The sequence below is a fragment of the Paralichthys olivaceus genome, chromosome 23, assembly GCF_024713975.1.
Source record: "Paralichthys olivaceus isolate ysfri-2021 chromosome 23, ASM2471397v2, whole genome shotgun sequence".
NCBI lineage: Eukaryota > Metazoa > Chordata > Actinopteri > Pleuronectiformes > Paralichthyidae > Paralichthys > Paralichthys olivaceus.
Genome location: NC_091115.1, coordinates 4568491 through 4588657, shown reverse-complemented (window position 1 = coordinate 4588657; position 20167 = coordinate 4568491). Strand labels below are relative to the sequence as shown.

The 20167-nt window shown below is 42.1% G+C and overlaps 3 protein-coding genes across 4 annotated transcripts; 1 reads left to right on the top strand and 2 right to left on the bottom strand.

Annotated features, from left to right (window-relative positions):
- Nucleotides 1-2984: 2984 nt before the first annotated feature.
- On the top strand, nt 2985-7793 carry LOC109632945 (fructose-2,6-bisphosphatase TIGAR B-like). 2 transcript variants are annotated; one of them, XM_020092506.2, is made up of 6 exons: nt 2985-3097; nt 3342-3379; nt 3893-4014; nt 5691-5768; nt 5871-5981; nt 6587-7793. In XM_020092506.2, the coding sequence occupies exons 1-6, from the start codon at nt 3066-3068 to the stop codon at nt 7019-7021; spliced, it is 816 nt and encodes a 271-aa protein (XP_019948065.2). In that variant the 5' UTR covers nt 2985-3065; the 3' UTR covers nt 7022-7793. The 2 variants fall into 2 exon arrangements, with proteins under 2 accessions (XP_019948065.2, XP_019948066.2); XM_020092507.2 differs by lacking the exon at nt 3893-4014.
- A 1835-nt stretch (nt 7794-9628) lies between these two features.
- fgf23 (fibroblast growth factor 23) lies at nt 9629-11241 on the bottom strand. Its single transcript, XM_020092196.2, has 3 exons — nt 10857-11241; nt 10664-10767; nt 9629-10216 (listed from the first exon to the last, which is right to left on the bottom strand). Exons 1-3 carry the CDS (start codon nt 11089-11091, stop codon nt 9758-9760), a joined length of 798 nt encoding a protein of 265 aa, XP_019947755.2. The 5' UTR covers nt 11092-11241; the 3' UTR covers nt 9629-9757.
- A 3524-nt stretch (nt 11242-14765) lies between these two features.
- LOC109632675 (fibroblast growth factor 6-like) lies at nt 14766-18645 on the bottom strand. Its single transcript, XM_020092091.2, has 3 exons — nt 18167-18645; nt 17557-17660; nt 14766-15523 (listed from the first exon to the last, which is right to left on the bottom strand). The coding sequence occupies exons 1-3, from the start codon at nt 18507-18509 to the stop codon at nt 15347-15349; spliced, it is 624 nt and encodes a 207-aa protein (XP_019947650.1). The 5' UTR covers nt 18510-18645; the 3' UTR covers nt 14766-15346.
- Nucleotides 18646-20167: the final 1522 nt, after the last annotated feature.

Below are 20167 nucleotides of genomic sequence, written 5' to 3'. Positions count from 1 at the left end.
CCTCTCATACTGGGTGCACCTGTAGCATTGCTCGTTATTTATGCTGGAAAGTGCTGGCCAGGAGTGGGCTGGGCCCGCTCACAGGGGAAGGACGTTAGGGAGGGAGGGAGGGGGATGGGATGGGATGGCGGCAGTTGCTAATGTCCGAAAGGTTAAAAGAGAAGACGAGATCAGTTAAAGTTTTGGTTTCACTGCCAAAGTCATAGAGGAGCACGACAGGACTGTGAGTACCTGTACATGTTGGATTCAGCGAGGCTACATTTAATCATTCTGATGTTGGTGTTCGAGAGCAGACAGAAGTTTTTAGTCTTTAGTTAAAATGTGGTTTTAGCATTAGTCAGGTTGTAGTGATGTTACGTTACCAGTTAAAACAAGGAGAATTGGAAAGTTTTGACAGGTTTGAGAGGAAACAAGTGAAGATCCAAAGGTTTGTTGTGAGGATTTTTTTGGGAGGGGAAAGATGACGAGCATGTGGAAAGTTGACGGGGGAGAAAATGCCAGAAGTCGTGAAAGAGCAAGGAAATTAACTTAAGCTTTATGATGTTTCTGATACTTGAGTGACACACAGGAGGAGGAAAAAAAAGAATCCCTGGTGATGTCCGCCGGATCAGTTTGGATGTGCCGCAGTTTCTCCTGTTATCCATTTTACCATTTAACTTTATGGAGAGTGGGCGACTTATAACAATATTGATGCACTTTTAAAACACACTCCTTAAGATTGGTAAGGGGATGGTGGTTGAGGAGAGTTCAGTGGGTTAGTAGGGTAATTTGTTTGGAAATTTTTTAGTTTTTCTTTTAAGTTATTTGATTTTCTTTTTTTCTGGGCTGGATTCCCATGGGGTAATGCACGTTTCCTTGAAAGCTATTCCTCGACAGGTGAGTAGACGTAGGATAATCAGTCATTGTATAATAGTATAGAAACTACGTAAAGCCAAGTCACATGTAGACTTAGATTATTATTTTTTTTGATTCAGTGCGTTTATTTACTTGAAATTTTGTTCATTCATAGCCAAAACCTTCCAATAGCCTTTTAAAGAGTTCAACACATTCTGTGTCCAAACTATTCTTATTGTTTTGTTCTTTGTATGTAAAACTGCTCTTTGAACTGAAACGTTAAAACTGCCATTTTTGTGACTTCTCTCCATCATAGACGTGGGTATGAAGGAGTTCACGTAGTCTGAAAGTTTTGTGTATATAACCAGTTTCCCCTGAAGAGCAGAAATCCTCATTATATATTAGAACAGACATAGTTTCTTTATTGTGTTCATGCATGTTCTGTTGTTGTGCGAAAGCCAAATGTTTTTTTCCTTTAAAAAAAAAAAAAAAAACATGCTTTAAACAGACAAAATGTTCGTGCTTTTAAATGTTTTATGTATAATTTGTAAAACATAATTCCAAAGTGACAAAAACGGACTATACACATGATTCTCTTGCTGCTATGAAGCTTTTTCTTTTCTAGTCTTACACAAAGATGCCTTATTGTGATTCACTTGTGTGCTGCTATATTATGAATTTTTTGTATACGTCTCCTTTTGCTTCTCTGTTTTGTTTGTGTACCGGAGGGAACGTAACACAGTTTGGTGCGGGACTGGAAGTACTTGTACTTGTGTTTTGCCGATCTATTTTGATTAGCATGTTTTTATTCTTTTTATTGTTTCATTTGTATCTTTTTTTTATATTTTATCATATTCTTGCTGCTTCTTTGTAATGTTTGTGTACCTCAGGTTAATTTGGACAGATAGAGCGAGAGGCCATCTCATCATTACCTCATCACACTTCGTATCACACAACATAGTTTTCACTCTGAGTTTGTTGGACGGGTTTCACTTTTTTTCTTTTTTTTTTTTTTTTTCTCTGTGTGGATGAGAGGAAGTATGGTGCTTCTTCTTCTTCTTCTTCTTTTTCTTCTTCTTTTAAATCAAAGAATATCAACTGCCAGATTACACTGATCAATTAAATGTGCCTTTACTTTGCAAAAGGTTATTTCATCCATCTGGTGCTAAGTCAAAAAACAGTCTATGCTGTATGTTAAAACAATATTTTTTGGCTTGGGTTTTCATTGGCATGTTTAGATCAGATTCGTTTTGGAATAAAGTGGAATATTTAGTTTTGAGGTACCCGTTTCGTCAAAGTTCAAACCACAAGAATGTTTTGTCGTCGTTCATTGTGGTTGTTTTTTTCTCCAAACTCCACTCCCACTGTTCCCACATGCAACCACACAGTGTACCTCAACAATTTCTCCTCAATAAATTGGCTAAAATCATGTGAGTGGTGTTTTGTCCTGCACACTTGAATCTGCTCCTCTGTTGAATTAATTATTCTCTTACATTGTGACTTTAATTTAGCGATCTCATACCACAACAGGTTGAATAAGCCACTTAAGATGGATAAGTGGTAATAAAGCACGACACAGACCTGCATCCGAAGAGCCACGATTATTACTTTTACATTATATGTCCCTGTTACAGAAATGTCAGAGAGGTTTTGATCATAGTTGTATGTTTTCCTGGAATCAAATTTGATTAATCTGTTTAAATTACTCGATGGTAATAAAAATGGATCATAACATTTGATCCAGTAAATATAAATGTTCCATTGTGTAACTTATACATTTATTTTAAAACAATCCAGGTTAGAATTGGGTTTTGTCATCCTCGCTGTAATCCAATGTGTATTGCTACATCAACAATATTAATAGAGTTTGGTGCAAGTTAACTTAATAAACAATCCAATAACGTGATATAGAGAAGATTTACTTTATGAGATAAACAAATTAGATTTTAAATAGAAGGGAAACGCAAGGAAACTTCACATTAACAATGACATTGGTGGAACAAAATTATATAGATTTTATTATTAATAATTAATTTCATTATTCTTTATTATCGTTTTTATTATTACCTTAGTCATTTGCGGTTGAACCAGCCAGGAACCACTGAAGCGGTAGGGGGCGATAATGCACCAATTCATCGTTTGCCAACCGGAAATAATCAGGGGGGGGGGGAGAAGAAGAAGTAGTAGTAGTAGAAGAAGAAGACAGAAGCAGGAAGTGACAGGAGGAGAAGATGTTGACGTTCAGTTTAACGCTCGTGAGACAGTAAGTGACCGCTCACTGATTTAATTCTACTTTAATGTCCTCGGGGAACGTGAACGCGATGGAACTGCTTCGTGTCCGTGTATCTCGCACCTGTCGGCCGGTAACTGGAGCAGCTTGGCGGCTGAATGCGTGTAGTTCCCTGGGGCTCAGTCCTCGTCCCTCAGCCACACGACAGAGCTTTGCTGTGGAAATACTTACTGTGTGTTTGTGTTTGAGCTAATTCAGTGACGTTGTTTTCCCGCAGTGGGGAAACACAGTACAACAGAGAGAAGCTGCTGCAAGGTACGTCCCCATGTTCGTCCCGGTCACTCAGGCTGCACATTAACAATTCAAATCAGTGATAATGATCATTCAAGTCAGAACAGTTACACAAGTACAGGTCGGTTCAAGTTACTGTTGACATGGAAAGTTCCCGAACAGGTGGAAAGTGACAACAATCATCTTAATAAAACTCTCTAGCCCTCTTTTAACAATGTTATTAAAAAAGTGCTAAACAAGTTTGTAAGAAGAAGAAGAAGAAGGTTTAAAGATCAGGGTTCAGAGAAGCTTGAGTGTCTTGAGTTAGCTCGGCAGAGAGTTTCCACAGGAGACACAGAATCACTGAGAGGTGTTTCAAAACCTCCAGAAGACACAAAACAACTATAAAGAGATAGAAAACGTCCCAAATGAGATGTAGGATACACGAGGATGGCTAAAAAAAAAACCACAGTACAAACCACAAAAAGACGACAAACACAGGTAAATTAACAACCAACATTCTATAGGAGGCTGCAAACCTGTTCTTTGTGCCTTCAGGTCAGGGTGTTGACACTTCCCTGTCAGAGACGGGTGTGCTGCAGGGAGAAGCAGCTGGAAAATACCTCAAAGAAATCTCCTTCAACAATGTGTTTGCCAGTAACTTACAACGAGCTGTACAGGTGAGACAGACTCACACAGCAGGGCTTTAACAGGTGACATCTGGAAATCACAAATGACACAAGAGACAGTGGAAGAAATATGCATTGGTTGTTATTTTTTCGCACACCGTCACGTCACTCAGGAAGCTGTGTGTTATGTGTCCGTGTGTAGTGTAGCTCCCTAAATAATAAAGCTGGTAATATTCTATCATTTTCTCATGAAAACACCCAAACTAAGTATGATTTATTTTACAGCCTATTAATCCAAAGTCTGATTGTTATTCCTCTTTGCTATAAAGCTTCATTCTCGAGTGAAAGATTCCGACTATACGATGATCATTCTGACTGAGGTTCTTTATTGATCTCCATGGGGGACAAGCAGGTATTACAATGGCCCAGGTACAAAATGAATACATGCACAAAAGAAGAGAATAAATTCAAATTAAATTAAAGTATATAAGAACAATTTGACACGGAACACAAATACAAGAACTACAGTAGTTCAGTGCATCCTCCAGTGATGTGCTTAAACTAGGGGTGTGAAACCATTCCAAATCAAATCATTGATTTTAGTATTTATTATTCTGCTCTTCTTATTTAGGTGTTTCATATTTTATTATGTTTTTTGAGTGTGCGTGGATTTTATTCTAGTCTTTGTCAGAAGCTCGTTTCTTTGTCTACTTTGTTGTGATTTGGAGTAAGTCATGAATCTTGAATCACACTGTAGTTATAATGACTTAATTTCCCAAATCCCGTCTTAAGGGGCGGAAATCAGTTGGAAAAAACATTCTATTTTGCAATGTTGCCGACGTTCCATCCTGCCACCAAGTGTCATGGACGTCGGTTCAGTAGATTTTACGTAATCCTGCTGACAAACAAACAGACGGGGGTGAAAACAACCAATGGCAGAGAGTAAAAAAACAGTTTGCTGTTATGAGTCACAGCTAATGTGAACTCAGATTCCTTTTCTAATCACAGTTGATTCGATAATGTATCAGACTCATCGCATTTGTTTCCGTGTTTCAGACATTATTGTTGGAACGTCTCATGTGTGTTGATAAAACTTTCCTGAGAATTTAGTCGACACTTCAATGTAACCGTTGTGCAACAGCCTCACGTCAGTGACCTTTTCAGTAAAGTCAATCCAGACCTGGCTCGTATCCTGCAGGCAGACCGCACCCATATTTTCCTTTTGATAAACAATCAAATATCTTAACTAGCTCCTGTGTGATAATTTGGCTCCATGCACGGTGATTTCAACAGAACATGTTTGTAGCACTGTCATCATTTTAATTTAAGAAATCCACCCACAGAGTTGGTAGGTAACTCTACCTAGAGCATGTTAATTTGGAGGTTCTCAGTCCTCCGCAGTGCCACAGTCAGAGTTTCAAATCTCCTCGCTTGTCTGTAAATGTGTGTGTTACGTCTTAAATCGGAACTGATGCTGAGGTTTTCCCATCAGGAACAAATCCTCCAGTGAAACCAGTCAGACGTCACAGTAGTTTTCTCCTGATTTGGGAAGAAAAACAGGACGCAGTTGTGAATGACTTCCAGATATGAAATAGTTGTGTGAACATTCATGTGTCTGTGGGCTGTGATTCACCGATGCTGACAATGTTTAAATAATATTTTTTAAGTCTTTTGGCTCATATAGACGTCTTGAGTCATTGAACTTCAGTTCTCATTTCCTCCATCAGACTGCTGAGCTCATCATGAGGCACAACGCTCACTGTTCTGGCAGGGAGATGGTTCTGGAGCCGCTACTCAGAGAGAGGGTAAGACTTGTTGGCTTCATACAACTTGTACATGTCACAGATTTACACCTTTATCGCTACAGCGGTTTTTGTCATGAGCTCTGACCCGATGTTTCCGTGCAGAGTTTTGGTGTCGCTGAAGGACGTCCCAAAGAGCATCTGAAGAACATGGCCAACGCTGCCGGCCAGTCGTGTGGAGATTACACGCCACCAGGAGGAGAGACTTTAGGACAGGTGAGTCACGATTCACTGTTCAGATTCAGTCGAGGTTGAAAACGCACCAAGAACCTCGAGGACAGAAGAGTGTTGCTTGTACAACAGCGCCGTTCAGTGTTCATTTTGGGACATTGCATTTAAAAGTTTGCAGACATCAATATCAGCTGCAAGACTCGGTGCCGACTGGCTTTTACATTTCTGTTGAATAACAATCATCTATCTTCAGAATGTCAAATCTAATCAAGCATGAAAAACTGGCTTGTGGTTTTAGATGACATTTCAAAGAAACAAATTTAACACATAATCACATTTAGCTCAAGTTTATGTAAAAGTTTTAAAAATCACCAGCAGTAAATCTTCACCCAAAAAAACTCCAACCAACCAAATTTTGAGCAGGTTTGCTTGAAAAGTGAGAATTAATCAATTATTGAAAATGTTGACGAATTATCGATGAACAATTTCAATATGCAGTTTGTAGAATGACCAAAAAAAATGAAGCAAAACTTCAGCGAACAGAAATCAAACATGACTTCCTGTCATTTGCGGGTAACGGACGCAGAATTTCAACCCTGCTGCAGTTGAGGAATCTTTTTGATCTCTGGGTAATGTCACCTTGCTTCCAGGTGAAGCTGCGATTCCAAAAATTCCTCAAAATCCTTTTCAAGCAAATGTTGGAAGAACATGGCTCGTGTGGCTCGGACGCTTCTGAGGGAGCGTTAGCAGCCGGAGACGCCACAAAGGTGACGGCAGCTGCCGCCTCGGACGTCGCCTCTGTCGGTGCGGCCGATGACGGCCTGCAGGGTCTCGCGCTCCACGCTCTGGTAGTGAGCCACGGTGCCTACATCCGCGTAGCCGTCGGGCACATTGTGGATGACTTAAAGTGCTCCCTGCCTGCAGGGGTGAAAATGTCCCAGCTGACCGCACCCTGTCCAAACACCGGCATCGGCCGCTTTATCTTCACTCTGAGCCCGTCCGAGTGCGGCCCGGTCCTCTCTGCTGCTCGCTGTGTTTTCACCAACAGGAAGGACCACCTGGAGGAGCTCACGGCTGCTGAGTAGTGAGTAGAAGTTTTGTGTGTGCAGCATCTGTGCACGTTATATCTAACACGTAAAGAAACAATCATGAACGCTAAAGGGAATTATGAGTCAAAGACCTCAAAGTTACCACAGGCAACTGAAAAGAGTACACAGGGTTTTTCTCAGTATTCAATATGTTTTACTGTGGATCAGTATTAAGACTACTTGTGTGATATTGTATTTTAAAACATGTCATCCTTCCAACTCCGGGCCAGTAAAGACTCGTGTGTCAGTCTCCATACTTCATGTTTTATTACCTCATTTGTTGCCAAAGTTGGACTATTGAATGTTTTATTGAACACTGATGAGTCTCCTGTGCAGCTGCTCGTTTCACTTGTGCAATATAAGATGACAACACTAAATCTTTGGTTGAGTTTTTGATGTACATGTATAATTTACAGAAAGAGTTTGCACATATCTGAAAATGCTGTGAAACAACATTTATTGTTTATGTTTATGTGGGTTAGTGCTTTGTACTGAAACTCATGTTTCCAGCTGTTTCATTTGGAACTTTCACTTGTCTAATACACAAGAAACATAGGCTGCTATAGATAGAACTACCATAGATGTATCTGTACCATGTGATTCATGGTATATTTTCAGAAATACTTTGTGTTTCTGTTTTTTCCATCACTACTGACTACACACTCCTTTTATCGCCATGTAAGTACAGAAATGAATTACTTGATGAACTTAAGTCTAACAAACCTTATGCAGTAATGACGGGTTGAATAAAACATCTTGACGCACTGCAGTATATTATGTTTTTTTACAACTTTATTCATATATTATACTTCATATTTGTGCATATAAGAGGGGAATATTCCACTGTATTTATTTGAGTCAATCAAAGAAACAAACAAAAATTAACGTATCTTTCATGTCAAACTAATCATCTGTGCGATAGAGTCCTGGTTGGTTTCTGGGTAAATAAGGAAACCGTCATTTACACGAGGGTAGTTATATGTTGTTTACTTTGTAAAAACTCAAGTCGTGTCTTGGCTGATTTATGCTGTTGTCTGTGACCAGACTATAACTTGGTCGGGAGCTGTATAAGTTCTAAAATCTTCACCACAACAGCGGAAATGTGGAGCTATTCCGTCAAAGGTTAATGGATGATAACGAGCGATTGAACTGTTGGTCAAAGCTTAAATTGCTCCGCAGCTCATGTACCCGTTTGCTAATGAAGCTAAGTGAGGTGTGAAGAGTGCAGGATCCCCGGCTCATGAGCGGAACTCCACAGAATCTGAGTCGATGTGAATCTGCTCCCACATTCATGACTTCCTTCTGCATAGTACATGTTGTCCCTGGGAACTGACGCAGCACACAAAGCACCAAAGTTTAAAGATCCACACGTCAAGAAATGCACAACACTGACTTTTTCTTAATGAGTTTATTTTGTCCCAAATTCAAGCAACGCTCCGTCCACAACTCCTGCTCATACATTCAAAGACAAACCATGTTTTCTTACAGTATATGTACATTGTAAAGGAAAAGCATCCATATAAATACCATAAATAACACTAAAGGAAGGGTTTTAAATAAATAAATACTTGTTGGGACTGGTACCTGTGTTTGCTGGTGGTGCCCGGCACCTGTAAAATCTTATAGTTCAGATTTGATTTCATGATCACTGCTCCAAAAAAGTTGTTTACCCTGTTGTCATATAACTTCAAGTCATGATTTATAGGTTGTATTATTGGTGGCAAAATAAAAACACAAATACAGAAACAGATCATGTAAGTGATTGCAGTGATATATAGTTTTAGTTGTTTTTAGGTTCAACATCTTACAATAAACTAACTTCAAATCATCTTTATCCAACTCAGCAAATGTAGGACTTTGAAATAAAAGCGAGACCTCCGTCGTAACTCTACTAATGCACATCTTAAAGTAAACGCATGCTCTTATGTAAAATCACGCCTGCCTTGTTTCACATCAGTAGACAGGACCTTCAGTCCCCCAGAGGTAGGCTCGAGTCAGGCTTCTGTCTGTCGTAGGATAAATGTCACTTTGAAATGTGGGTTTCTCAGACCAGCTGCAAAATCCATGATGAGAAGAGACCACACAAGAAAACTAAACAAAGTAGAGTTGGGGTCATTAATATTTAGGGGGTTTTTTTGTCCTCTGTTCTCAAAGATTGTGAATAGTCTTTCGAGAAAACAAAAAATGTTCGAGTATAATTTAAATTATCGGGGGTTTTTTTCTTACTGAAGCCAAAGCTCCATGATAGTGATCGCTGATTGTAATGAGTGGGAATTGATTGACATTGACATTTCTCCTCTAACTAAATCTGCTTTCAAATCCTCCATTTATCTCCAAACCTACGTGGGAATGTACAAAATATTAGTCAGTGACGAGCGAAGTCCACGTCAAACTCACATCTCTTCTAAATTTAACTTGTGATCTCAGAGCTGATGTTAAAGAAACAGAAGCGAAAGAAAATGGATTTGCGAATTGTGCAAAGGGGGCTGCAGGTCAGGTGTGATAATAATTTCTACTCTCAGTGTACGAACACTGCTTCTCTGGATGATTGATGACAGGAACTGTTTTAGATTAAGTTTGGAAAAGAAAGAAATGCTCTTCTTTCTTCTATTTTCCTTAAAGTCTGTGTTTTATATTGTTTGAATCATATGTTCATGAACTACAAGGCTACATGTAAATTATGGTAAATTTGGCGCCCACACCTTGAGACACTAAGCTGGGTCACATGTGATGTCACCCCATGGTGCCGGTGCTCCGGGGGCTGGCTGGGTTGGACGAGTGCACGTTCCAAGGGTCGTGGGTGGATGGATCCAGTGGCGTCTCCCGGGACACGTTGCGCCCGTCGTCCCCGGCCTCCACCTCCACCTCTACCTCCACCTCCAGGTCGGCGTCGTCCTCCGGCACGGCCCGGGAGTCGGAGCCCACCTCGGTCTGACCCAGATAGACGTTGTGCGGGTCGGAGGGATCCACCAGCTGGTTCCTCTTCTCCCGGTGCAGCAGGAGGCGCTCCAGTGGCACAGTGTTCCTCTTGGGCAGGAAGAGGGAGGTCTGTGGCAGGTTCTGACCCGCAGCGTACACCTGCCGGGAGCCCTCCAGGTTGAAGAGGATGCCTGTCCGGCTGGAGTAGTACACGTCCCGGTTGTTCTCCAGAAGCTTGTGGTTGAAGAGACAGTCGTCCTTCAGGCAGATGGGCTGAGGGGAAGGAGAGAGGCAGAGAGTTAAACTGGAAGTATTCTATTTTTCCTCTTGGCAGAATAATGAAGTGAAACTATTTTGGAAAATTAATGTTAGTGAACCTCAGTGAATTTGTGCCTAAAAGTACACAAAGTGATTTTTAAAAATCATGCGTAAAAGTGCGCAATTGTTGCCAGATGTGCCAAATATGGTTAAAGTGAAGCGGATTGATTAATAAGTTATTAACAAGTCGCCGATCTGAGATTTCTAATAATGAAAATCAAAAGAAGTGATGTGGAGTCATCGCATTCCTGAATTATGTTTGTGCGTAAAAGGAAAAATGTTGGATGCGTAAAACTTCACACGTGTGCCAAGTTAGAGGAAGCGACAAATACAAGTTAGATGAGCACATCAATTCAATTAAATGTTTTCTTTTATCGAATTCATTGAAAGCAATCGACTTACAGAGCTGAACGGGTTTCCTTCCAAATCCATGCACAGGTAGCGGCTGCTTTTGACGCCGAGGATGGCGATGCGCTCCCTCGTTTCTGCTTTCAGTAACATCACACCTGCGGAGGAGAGAGAGGATTTTAAAAACAGACCTTCACTGCGATAAGTAAAAAAAAATTAAAATAACAAGAGGCGTTAAAGCGCTTACTATACGAGCTCCTGAGTGTAGTTTTGCGCACAGTGCCATCCAATCTGATCTCCAAGTAGAAGTTGTTGAGATCCGTGGATGTCTGCAGGTGGACGTATCTCCGTGGGTTCCCCCAGTTGGATCCAACCAGTGGGGACGGATTCGGGGCTCCGTCCCCGAGAGGAAATCCCTGGAAGACGGCGAGTAAGAGCGCCAGCAGAGTGTCCCTCATCCCCAGTCTCCTGTTGACGTCCATCCTGGAGCAAAACCAGCGGTTTCCACTGCGAGCTGCTGCTGCTGGAAGTTTGTCAGATGCTGTGTTGTCCCAGAGTTTGGAGACAGTTCCTATTTAAAGCCCCCCGAGTGCCACTCCTGCTCACATCCTTTGCGTAAAAAAAAAAGAAACTCGCCCCCAAAGCAGATGTGCGGGTTTGCTGCAGCGGAAGGGCCACTTCCACCTCTGTCTGTTTATCCCGGTGCTCTGGTCAGACAACAGGAGTCTTATTTTAGGTGACACGTCTTGACTGATCCACCTTAGACATTAGACCAATGCTCCAAAGTCCAGTTATTTTCTTTGGACAGGAAACATTGTGTATTAGGCAATTTAAAAAAAAAAAAAAAAGAATATGAACCTGTTAATCAAGTCAACGATACATGTCATTTAACTGACTTTTTCTAGTTTGGAACAAATTCAGAATTCTTTACTAAAGAATGTAATCACATGTATTTTACACGTTAGTTTCACTTCGGGCTGAACAGAGTCACAGTCTCAAGTTTGTTTGCTTTTTACGCACCTGCCCAGCTCCACATCCCCGCTCTTCACCGGCAGAGGGAGCCACACACTCACTGAAGGAAGTTTTTCACTTCCTGGAAAGTTACAGTGCGTCAGGCTGAGCGTTGGATGCTGGAGTTTAAATCACATTGAACTGTGAGTCGTTTAAATTTAATCTCATCATCTCTTGAAACTGAAAAGTATTTTCCAGTTGTAGGAAAACAAGTTGATTTAGTGCAATTAAATATTTTAACTATTTGCAAAAACAGACAAAAAGTTATTGTGGTGGAAAGTAACAGAGTACATTTATATTTGAGTACTGTAATGATGTACACATTTGAGGTACTCCTGCTCTCCTCGAGTATTCCTACTTTTTCTCAACTTCTCAATATTGTTTTAACAATAATGTCGGCTACAGTCACATCACTCACATTTTTCTGCACAAGCGTTTTAATCTTTCTGTCTTTTTTAACTTTTTGGTGTAAGACAGGAGTATTTTTTTTATGGTGTAATTACACTTAACCAGCAACCATTTAAAAAATCAAACCTTTATTGGTATCTCAGGAATACAGTAGACTGCTGTGCACAGCACATACGTACAAAAATAAAAGGAAAAAACTTTAATATCCTTACTTAGCATTGTCTGTTTTCAGAAACAAGTGACAGGAGATTGTTTCTTCATCATTTACAGTCATTAGCAAACCAAAACTAAGGCAGGAGGTGAGGTATATGAGAGCAGAGATGAGAGGAATAGAGTGGACGCTCACTACTTTCAGAGCAGGAATAAAAATAAAATAAAATAAAAGACATGAAGCACACAGCCCTAATCAAGCTCAGGGCCCAGACATGCTCATAGGACATTAAACATTAATTTAAAAAAAGATTCCTCGTCTTGAATGAATTTAAATTTGATTTAAGTGGTGGAAAGAAAAGATCAATCTAGATAAGATTCTTTTTTTTTGGTCAAAGCTGAAAGGTGAGTATTTTCTCTTAGACACGAACCATCACTCTTTTAGGATCCAGCTCTGTTTCTGACGGAGATGTGTGAGAGAACTCACTTCTCTGCGTGAGATTATAATCAAGATGTCGTTAATAAGGTGCTACGAGAGACGTCAGACACTTTGACAGTGCGCCACCATTTACCTCCCCACCTCCCTCTTATCAACGTCAGTGGTTCTGCTCGTCTACAACAGCAACAAGTCTTTTCAGTTATTTGAAACTTTCTCAGCATCATGGTCTGCGCTCTAGCGAATGGAAAAAAAAAATGAGGAGGAGATTTATCAATGGGAAGAATACTGTCGTGAATGTCTCTGTGCGTCGTCGAGCAGCAGGTGATACTGCGTCAGTGGTTGATGGGAGATGTTTGGGGTCGGTGCTCAGCGGCAGAGGGCTCGTCCTGAGGATGGCCAGGGAGCGGCCCTGCAGGACTGGAGTGCAGCAGCAGAGGTGAGGCTCTGCCTGTTCCTCACACACTGCATTAACTCTGCAGATGTCCCCTCCCCAGAAATATCCCAATGCAAGTACTTGGAAAGGGGAGGAGGGGGAGCATGTTGTAGAGCTGCATTTTAAAGAGGTGGCGCTCTTAAAGTCAGAGAGAGGAGCAGGACTGATTCAGAAATATTGAAGCAGGGACCTATAGTGACGCGTAAGAGCTTTGTTTTCTCCACCTGTCCAATAGAAACCCACCTCTGGGGCTGACGATTCAATCATTTATATTCTGTTAAAGCATAAAATAAACTTAGTTTATGCACTTAGTGTCTCTGTTTCATGGAAACAGTCCGACCCATATAGCTGAGCACCCCGGCTGGCCAAGGCTGGTCCGTGACTCTGACCTTGAACTAAAAAAGGCTGAAAGGAGAGGAGGAAGCTCCTGGGTTACAGCAGGAATCCAAAGGTCCCTGCCTGCAGCGGGTGAGTGCTGCGGCGAGGGGGGAAGAGCAGAGGTGGGTGGTGGATGGTGCTCGGGGGCAAAAGAGCTTGAAAGGTGGTGGTGGTGGGGGGCTGCCTGTCATTCCTGCAGGGGGTCTGACGAACAACAAACACAGCAGCCGCCTTCCTCGCATACGTCTTTCCTGGATTTAAACGGCCCTGCTTCCTCTTTTCGACACAAGAACGGATGGAGGCCGATGGTGGAGCCACCTCCAGTGTTTTTTAAAAAAAAGTAAACAGCTGCAGAAACTTGAAGGGAACATGCACGCTTTAAGATTGTCAGAAATAACACAAAGCAAGAAAACAAGTTTGAAACAGGTGCTGACAGCAAGTCTGCAAAGCGAGGTACATCGTCAGCTTTGGAAACAAACTGATCATATGTACACCTCCAAGATGTGTGGATGAGGAAGATGCTGTGATGTACTAACTTTCCGATGCCAGTGTTTCACCACTAAAATGTGACAAATCCTCCAGGGAGCATCCACTCCAGCGACTGCACTGTCCTTGAGTCCTTCAGGGCCACGTGATTGGCTCATCTGTAATTGCATTAATAACTATCTGCCTCCAGCTCCCAACACCTCGCTGCCACTGCAGTGCTGCTGCAGAGCACACACACGAGGAGGGGACACGGCCCAGGGCGTGAACACATACTCCCACCAAACGCACAACCATAACGTGAGGGAAAGAAACGGATTCTCACCAAAAAATAAACATTTAGGCACCATCGTCGATGGCTCATGTGCAACCTGGACTCTTTTTTTTTTTTTTTTGCCTCGTTCAGGCGACTGCAACAAAGCAGCGTGAAAAGCTCCTGATTTCTTCTTCTTTACATTTGCAACTATTTACATTTTTCATTGGTTTCATGGACGGACAGAGGACATCATTTTCAAACAGCAGCTGAAGCAACCCACTTTACTGTAGGAGCTCTGTCCAGGACAATGTGTGGATACGTCTCTCTACTGTGTGCTCTATCCGCTCGCTTGATTCCTGTGCAGATGCAAGCCCGGTCCAAACAAAAAAAAAAAAGTTCTCCATGCTCAGATAGATAAGTTTTCCACCCTGTGTATTTGCTGGCGATGCCACACAGTCAAACTCATGGCCTCACGCCAGTCGCCATGGCCGACCACTCTCTGGTCTCCACCACAGATTGTATATTACTTAATCGATCTAATTACAGAAAAGAAAATAAACCAGATAGTCAATCCCCCCCCCAACCCTCCCCTCCTGAGGCCCTCTCCGGAGCGTCAGCCCTATTTCTGACTCCAGCGGGTGTCTCTTACATGCAAGCTGAAGGGGGCCACAAGTGGGAACACCAAGGCACCTTTAAATCGTGCAGCAAAGGTAGTGCATTTAAGTTTTCCCCCGCTGACGTCGAGCCGTCGAGCACTCAAAGGTTCGAACGAAACGATAAAACATAGCAGATATTCGGGCAGAAGTCCATGCATCCCTTAAATCTATAGTGACGTGGTTCTTTGAGGTAATAAAACGTATTCATTTCACTCTTTAAAAGCTCAGGATATCGCTCATCCTCCATCTCAAAAAAGGAAGTGACACATAGTTCAGTTACAGCAAGCACCAAGGTAAAGTGAGACAGGCCGAGGCTTCGACTCGCCCCGGCCGTAAAAACAATAAGCAGCACAGTATGGCATACATATACAAAGATAGCTATCCAAATATACATATATATAAACAGAATAAATATTTGTGATTTCTTACGCAGTCCATTGGTGTGTATATCGTGACTATGCATTTCTGTTTTACCTGGAAGAACATCCATATGTGCAAATTACAGAGTTATTGCCAGTGTCTCTCATAGTCGCGGGAGGAAGTGTGTGACGGTCATGGCGGTGGTGGCCTTGTTGCCTCTCTTTACGCGGCCATGCTTGCTGAGGGCCACGTAGAAGCCCTTGTAAACAAAAGACTCGTAGGCGTTGTAGTTGTTGGGCAGCAAAGTCTCCTTGAACTTGCACTCGTCCCCGAAGACTCTCTGAAAAGAAAAAGTCCCATCCCCCAAACAAACAAAGAAATAGATAAATGAAAGAAGTCAATAGATCTCCGGGACAGACGCATGACAACATATGCACGACGTCTGCACACGTGACCTTTACTGTGGCAAACAGACGGTTATAGAAAGCTTTGAGGGAAACTGGAGGAGGAGGCATGTTGTTGCAAAACTCTTGAAAAGCAGATACACGTCTCACTGCTGTTAACGATCGTTAAATAACTGAGTTACTTCAAATATTACATGAATTTAAAGGACAAATGCACTTAGATAAGAGGGATTAGATACAGCGGAGGGATTAGATCTACATTATGGTTGAGTTGAAATTCCTACAGGGAAGTTTCATAATGTGCTGGAAATCCATATCATTAGATTTTAGTCAGATCTTCTTTATGTCAAAGTGACAATAACATTTTACAAAAAGTTTATTAAAAGTAAAAATACTGAATGAAACATCACTGGATTATATGCAAACATTACTTTGCATCTGGTAGAAAGGAGGCTAATTGTAGTTGTATACTGCTGAGTAGCTCTATAGTAATACATCATTATTACTTGTATGAACTGGTAAATGAAGTAAAGAGTGAAATTTGCCTCTCTAATATAGTAGAGTACAAATATAAAGTAGCAGAAAACAGAGTTACTCAAGTACAAGTACCTCAAAATTACAAATACTCGAGTAAAAGTAGTTACCGCTGTTACATTATCTCTAATAAAATTATATTTATCAATTGAACAGAAGAGGCCAAACTTCTCAGATGCTGAATACTGACAATTAGAAGTGTTTGATTCTGTTTAAGCTCTTCGTCCTTCAGTTTGATACTCGGTGATAAGTTACTATTAAAGAATTGAGGTCAAATTGATTTAATATTCATATTTCTTCTTTACTTTAGTTTCTTCACCAAAAGGTTCAATAATTGTCTCTTAATGAAACTAAAAGGCTCATTAAAAATTCAGTAGGGAAGCTATTAACCATTCACTTCAAGATCAAGTATTGTATACACTGTACACTGTAGTGTGTATATATACACACACCTACTATAGATGATAAAAAAATATATATATAAACGCTGTCAGTTGATGTCAGTGGTCTCTAGAAACATAAATATCACACACTCTTGTATCTAAGACATTAAAAACTAAGTCCCACTGTAAATGAACGACTTTCTGGAGAACACACACAGACGACCTGTGCTGTCGTTTGCTGTAACGAGGATTCAGACCCTCGTTCTGACCGTTACCTCCATGTTGCTGCCACGTTGACTGCAGGACGAAGTTTATTACCTGGAGGCCATGGTACGCAGTTTAATTTGAATATTTCCATTTTATGATACTTAATATGTCAGTTTTACTACATCTACAACTATTGACAGCAACATTTACTTGTTACTACAATATAGTTACTAGCAATAGTTATACATTACTACAGTATAGTTACTAGCTATAGCGACAGTAACTAGTTACTGCAGTATATTTGGTAGCTGTACTGATAGTTGCTATTTACTACAGTATAGTTACAAGCTGTAACAATGGTTGCTATTTACCACAGTGTATACTGATAGTTACTAGAGTACTATAGAGTATAGTTATTAGCTATTGCGTAGTTCTTGTTAAGACACTTCAGTTAATAGCTAAAGCGATAGTTACTAGTTTTGCTCAGTCATTTCTTACATTTCAACAGGCTATGTGCTATAGAAGCCATTTACCTTCGTTACTCAGATTACTTTTTGTTGGTAGCACTTCTACTGAACTGTGAATGCGGGACCTGTACTTGTACTGAAGTAATGGATTACTCTGTCAGTGTGGCACTGACATAGAGAAGAAGGTGTTGGCGTTGATTCATCCTCTAATTGGGACTCCTTGTGAAACCCCCCATCATCAGGAAATATTAATAACACAACAGTGCTCATAAACCCGAGGATGCAGCAGCCACATGAACTCATCTTACACTCAGGGGTGTGTGTGTGTGTGTGTGTGTGTGTGTGCGTGCGTGTGTGTAGAGTTGCGCACACACGTACCGTTCCGTATAACCTTCCTCTGCTGTTCATTGCGACAAACAGCTGACTCTTCACTCCGAACAGGCTGATGACTCCTCGGTCCACGGTGGAGATTTCTATCAGACCTGAAGGAAACAGGAGGTTACGAGAGAAACACAAGCACACGCACACACACACGCACACACGCACACACACAGCAGAGATACAGAGTCACACACTGCGCCTGTGGTAGTGGCCTCTGCAGCAGTGATGGGTGTAACCTTGCAGGTGCACTGCGCCTGGATGATGTGCACCATCAGCCCTGATCCATGCGTTTTAGCCATCATGATGCTGTGCCTCTCTATGTGCATGAATGTGTGTGTTGAAGTGTTTGTGTGCGTGCATGTGCGTGCGTCCTGCTGCAGGGTAAAAATAAGCGTGCGTCTGAACTGCTTCCAGGGCATTCATGTCATGTTTTTGGTTTGGGAGGATGTTTCTCTCTGCACGCATATGAGGCTCAGGACTTTTTGCTTTCGGAAACTTCCACCCATGCCCACACCTCTTATATTAAATATCATGCAGGAGGAGCAACTTTTACGCTCCCTGCTGCGCATTGGTTTACTCCATCAGTGCTTTCCGGGATGCAACTCACTGTATTGGTTCTCACTGTGCGCACCGCTTATCCTGCCATCCGGGAGCACCTGCAGGTGAAACCCAATGCCCACGTTGCAGTAGAGCCGCCGCACTCTCTTGATGCCCTGCAAATAGTCACTCTCCCAGTTCAGCTCTGATTTCCCCCCGGTTATACCCAGGTAGGAGCGGGAGAAGAGCGTCTCCCACTTCTTCTCCAGCAAAGTGGCGTTAGTCCTGCTGGGAATCGGGTAAGACGAGGCGATCCCGCAGAGAGAAGTCCACAGTACAAGAACTGCCGGCAGCGTCCAGTGCGCCCTGGCCCCGCTGGACATGCTGGAGAGGCACCTTTGCGCAATGGCCATCCGGTTCACCTTCGGGGCACGTGGTCAAAGTTACCTGCCTTAGAAACGCAACTCTTCTTATTTTCTGTCCTTTGGCATGATGGTGGTGGTGGTGAAGGCTTGTTTTGGGGTGGAGGCAGACCGAGGCCCCATAGCCCGGGATGTGAGCAGGAGGAGAGGGACGGAGCGCGTCGGAGCTTGAATTGGTGCCGGTGACGATGATCATCTTTCGCCGCTCCGCGCCTCTCTACAGGCAAACGCTGGCTGTGGAGGAGGGGGGACACCACTCACCGCAAAACCAGCTCACCTTGCCCCCGACTCCCACATCCTACAATGACATCACTGTGACTTCACCGCTGCGCACCCCCATCAGAAGCAGGGGATGGGAGGAGGAGAGAGGACCCCAGCAGCAGCAGCAGCAGTTCTGACTGGAATGATGGGGAGTGCTGCACCTTCACATCGGTGTCAAAAAGAAACTGGACACAATGACGAGACAAGTTTCCTGTGGTAGATTTCAAAATAAAACCCTCATTCTGGGGCGTCCCTGTGTCACCTCATCTCCCCAAACCTGGAAACTCAATGAAATAAAGTCCCAGGTTGAGAAAAATCCTCATGAGATACTTCGGTTCAAAGCAAAAGTCGTGATGGAATGGTTCTACGGGTTTTTGAGATAATCGGATTTATATTTTAAGGCCTCCACATTAAATTCAACCCAACAACACCTGTGAAGTCACAGCTCATCAAAACTCTGAATATCTACAGTCCATTCCATTTCTGATAATCATACACAAACAATATAATGTAGTTGACGGGCAGAGTGGAGCACAGACCTTTTCCTAACTAAATAAATTAATACATGTCTCGATTGTGAGAAGATTTTACAAAACTTACAGCGAAGAAGAAACTGAATAATATTTGAATTCAAAAACACCAAACCTCGACCTGCATCTAAGAATCTGTACTGAGAAGTAATGAAATAGTTCTTATTGCTGTTCCAATATACTTTAAATCTAAGTTTTTCCCCTCACTCATCCCGCAGTACATTCAAGTGAATACTAATACGTTTAGCTATAGTTCAGATTAATAAATCAGGATTTTGGTACGATGACTATTTTATATCATTGATTTTTGATTAACACAGAATCTAATCGTAAATGAACTGTGTCATATCTAATCGAAGTCGTTTCATTTCTGCTTTTATTCTGAAGGTAAACCAACACATTTTCTTGGTCTTCCTCCGGCTAATTATGGCTGACCTGACACAGCTCTCTCTCACATGGGAGACCTGCAGGAGGGGAGGGAGGGAGGGAGGGTGTGTGTGTGTGTGTGTGTGTGTGTGTGTGTGTGTGTGTGTGTGTGTGTGTGTGTGTGTGTGTGTGTGTGTGTGTGTGTGTGTGTGTGTGTGTGTGTGTTTGACTTTCATTGGTGTTGAGCAATCATGGGATGGATGGATGGATACTGTGTCCAGAACCCAAATCGGGACGGTGGTCATATGTCCTGGCAGCCTGCTGCCTTATTTAGAAGGAAGGTGTAAAAACAGTCACAGCCAGTCACAGGAGAGCGAATGACAATCCTGTCTGACACTTCCTTAGCTGTTTGTTCAGGAAGTTTACACAACCAAATATTTTGCCTGGTCAGATTGCGCGATATTATTGTAAGTAAAACACCCAGCAACTAAC

What these genes read in the sequence shown, in the direction of transcription:
- fgf23 (XM_020092196.2), bottom strand. Translation starts at nt 11,091, where the DNA reads ATGGACGTCAACAGGAGACTGGGGATGAGGGACACTCTGCTGGCGCTC. An exon ending in TACACTCAGGAGCTCGTATA is followed by an intron (nt 10,768 to 10,856) that starts GTAAGCGCTTTA and finishes TCTCCTCCGCAG; the next exon opens with GTGTGATGTTACTGAAAGCA. An exon ending in AAGGAAACCCGTTCAGCTCT is followed by an intron (nt 10,217 to 10,663) that starts GTAAGTCGATTG and finishes CCTTCCCCTCAG; the next exon opens with CCCATCTGCCTGAAGGACGA.
- LOC109632945 (XM_020092506.2), top strand. Translation starts at nt 3,066, where the DNA reads ATGTTGACGTTCAGTTTAACGCTCGTGAGACA. An exon ending in CAGAGAGAAGCTGCTGCAAG is followed by an intron (nt 3,380 to 3,892) that starts GTACGTCCCCAT and finishes TTGTGCCTTCAG; the next exon opens with GTCAGGGTGTTGACACTTCC. An exon ending in GAGGAGAGACTTTAGGACAG is followed by an intron (nt 5,982 to 6,586) that starts GTGAGTCACGAT and finishes CCTTGCTTCCAG; the next exon opens with GTGAAGCTGCGATTCCAAAA.
- LOC109632675 (XM_020092091.2), bottom strand. Translation starts at nt 18,509, where the DNA reads ATGGCCATTGCGCAAAGGTGCCTCTCCAGCATGTCCAGCGGGGCCAGG. An exon ending in GCACAGTGAGAACCAATACA is followed by an intron (nt 17,661 to 18,166) that starts GTGAGTTGCATC and finishes TGTTTCCTTCAG; the next exon opens with GTCTGATAGAAATCTCCACC. An exon ending in GAGGAAGGTTATACGGAACG is followed by an intron (nt 15,524 to 17,556) that starts GTACGTGTGTGC and finishes TTTTCTTTTCAG; the next exon opens with AGAGTCTTCGGGGACGAGTG.